Source organism: Physeter macrocephalus, chromosome 4, assembly GCF_002837175.3.
Source record: "Physeter macrocephalus isolate SW-GA chromosome 4, ASM283717v5, whole genome shotgun sequence".
NCBI lineage: Eukaryota > Metazoa > Chordata > Mammalia > Artiodactyla > Physeteridae > Physeter > Physeter macrocephalus.
In genome coordinates this window covers 145,622,153-145,624,236 of record NC_041217.1, presented here as the reverse complement: position 1 = coordinate 145,624,236, position 2,084 = coordinate 145,622,153, and the positions used below count along the sequence as shown (strand labels likewise).

General features: G+C 56.3%; 1 protein-coding gene across 2 annotated transcripts in view; it reads right to left on the bottom strand.

Moving 5' to 3' along the window:
* EFCAB14 (EF-hand calcium binding domain 14) overlaps positions 1-1,873 on the bottom strand; it is a 40,139-nt gene extending 38,266 nt beyond the window's left edge. Inside the window, exon 1 of one of the 2 annotated variants that reach the window (XM_007130525.4) lies at positions 708-1,873. In XM_007130525.4, coding sequence (XP_007130587.1) covers positions 708-889 — 182 coding nt within the window. In that variant the 5' untranslated portion in view covers positions 890-1,873. The remainder of the gene's footprint in view (positions 1-707) is intronic. The other variant, XM_007130526.4, reaches the window with a different exon arrangement.
* Positions 1,874-2,084: the final 211 nt, after the last annotated feature.

Here is a 2,084-nt window from a genome sequence, read left to right as displayed (position 1 = left end):
TGGCCACCGAGCCTGCGCGTCCGGAGCCTGTGCTCCGCAACGGGAGAGGCCACAACAGTGAGAGGCCCGCGTACCGCAAAAAATAAAAAAATAAATAAAAAATAAAAAAATAAAAGTGCTTTGAGAAAACCTGCTTCTTCTTTGTTTCCCACCCGTCATTTCTGTCAAGGTTCATGCTTTTTACAGAATGTCCCTCACCATATTCCCCCATCACCAAGATTCAGACCCATCAAGAGTGCAAAAAAAACAGAAACAAAAAAACCCTGAACAACGCCCCCCGCACGAAAACAACAACCAAAAAAATCCAACCAACCTAACAAAAAAACCTGCAGTCTTAAAGTCCCTGTCTCTCCTATACTTAACAAAAAGTCTAGTCCCCCAAATTTCTCTGTTCTTAGTTCCCTATTCTTAGCTTCTTTGCTACTCCCCCCTTGGTCTCTCTGGGCTCTTAGCACATTCCCCAAGTCCACCCTTCCACCCTAGATTCAGAGCTCTTCTTTGTATACTCAGAGATAGATCTCTAATTTATCCTTTATTCAGAAACTGAACTCATCTTCTCCCTAACATTCTTCCTCCCTCTGTGCCTTCCAAGGTCTACACACTTTTTTCTTCCTAAGAACTCCCTTCTCCTTCCCTTTAATTTGCCTCCTTGGTAGTGCAAGGAGATGCCTTTTCCCCATCCCACCCCTGAGTACTGCATTACTCACTTGACAAAGCGAGAGCGATTTCCAGCTACACCAAATTCCTCTTCCTCCTCTGAGCTGGACTCAGAGTCTGAGTCAGGAGGCTCGGTGCGAAGCAGGCGGTGGCCTGAGCCTTTCTTGGGCTTCTTTCTCCGGCTGTCCCCAGCCAAGCCGATCAGTGCATTAAGCTCTTTGCGCTTTTTCATCTTCTTGTGTGGGGTAAGTGGAGCACCCACTCCTGAGCTGCCAGGTTCGTACCCGACGCCCAGTTCTCTCGAGGCCTTGCAGCCGCCTTCCAGGGTGAGGAATCCTGGGCCAGAGCCCCTCTGGTCAGTCCCACCCAGGAGTGGGACTGACCAGATCCGCTGGGGGCTGGAGATTGGAGTCCAGAGGAAACTAACTCAGATGGGTGGGGGAAGTCACATAAAGATGGCCAGGGAGCTGGTGATCCAAATGGATAAAGCCCTAGGCATGCACTGTCAGTTACCGAAGGGGGTGTTGGACGTGGAGGAGGGGGGAACCTTTGTCTCCCAAAGAGGATAAAAAGTCAAGTCAAGAGATTCTCAGACCTGGTCAGTACATGGTATTTCTAAGGGTGCTCCAGGAGCTGGGTAAGGACACAGATGGGTGTTTTGGACTTCCGGGGTAGAGTTTCCAATGGAGAGAAAAAAAGAAACTGGTTCTTCGATGGGAGGAGAGGGGGAGATGCAGAGCGAGACGATGGGAAGGCGCTGCTCCCTCCCTAGCTGGCAGCAGGAGGGGCCTCCCAGCCGCTACAATCCCGACAGAGAAAATGCCCGAGTCTGAGATGATCACCGTCCTCCGGCCTGAGTTTGAAGGAAGCCAGAGGCCGAGGAAGACCCAGAGCCCGGGCTGGAGGGCTCGGCCTGAGAGGAGCCAGTCCCGCGCCTGGGGAGACCCCCAGCCTTGCTGTCTGGGCCTGGGGGCGCGGTGAGGAGGGGCGACGGCGGCTCAGCCCACCTGAAGCGCTCTCACCCAGAGTTCGAGGTGTTCCGGCACGGGCGACTCTCGGCAACTCACACGCGCCGCCTCCACTCCAGCCGCGACTCCGGCTCCCGCTCCGGCTGCGGCCGCACCTGCTCCCGTCTCGCTGGTGGCGGCGGCGGCGGCGGCCGCGGGCTCCAGACCCGGGCCATCGCTCCAGCCCCAACTCACTTCCCCTTTGGCAGCGACCGCCGGCGCCGCCTGCCAGTAAGGCGCGCTCCCATTGGACGCCCGTCTGGTGACGTCACGCGAGGGGGCGGTGGGGAGGCGGGGTGTTAAAGGACGCAGGCTCAAGCGAGGGCAGGTCCCACCTGCCAGTCGAGGAGGCCCCGCCCCCAGGAGGGTCGGGGACCTGTAGCTCACCTGACAAGGGCGAGTTTTGTTTCTTGAGGAGCA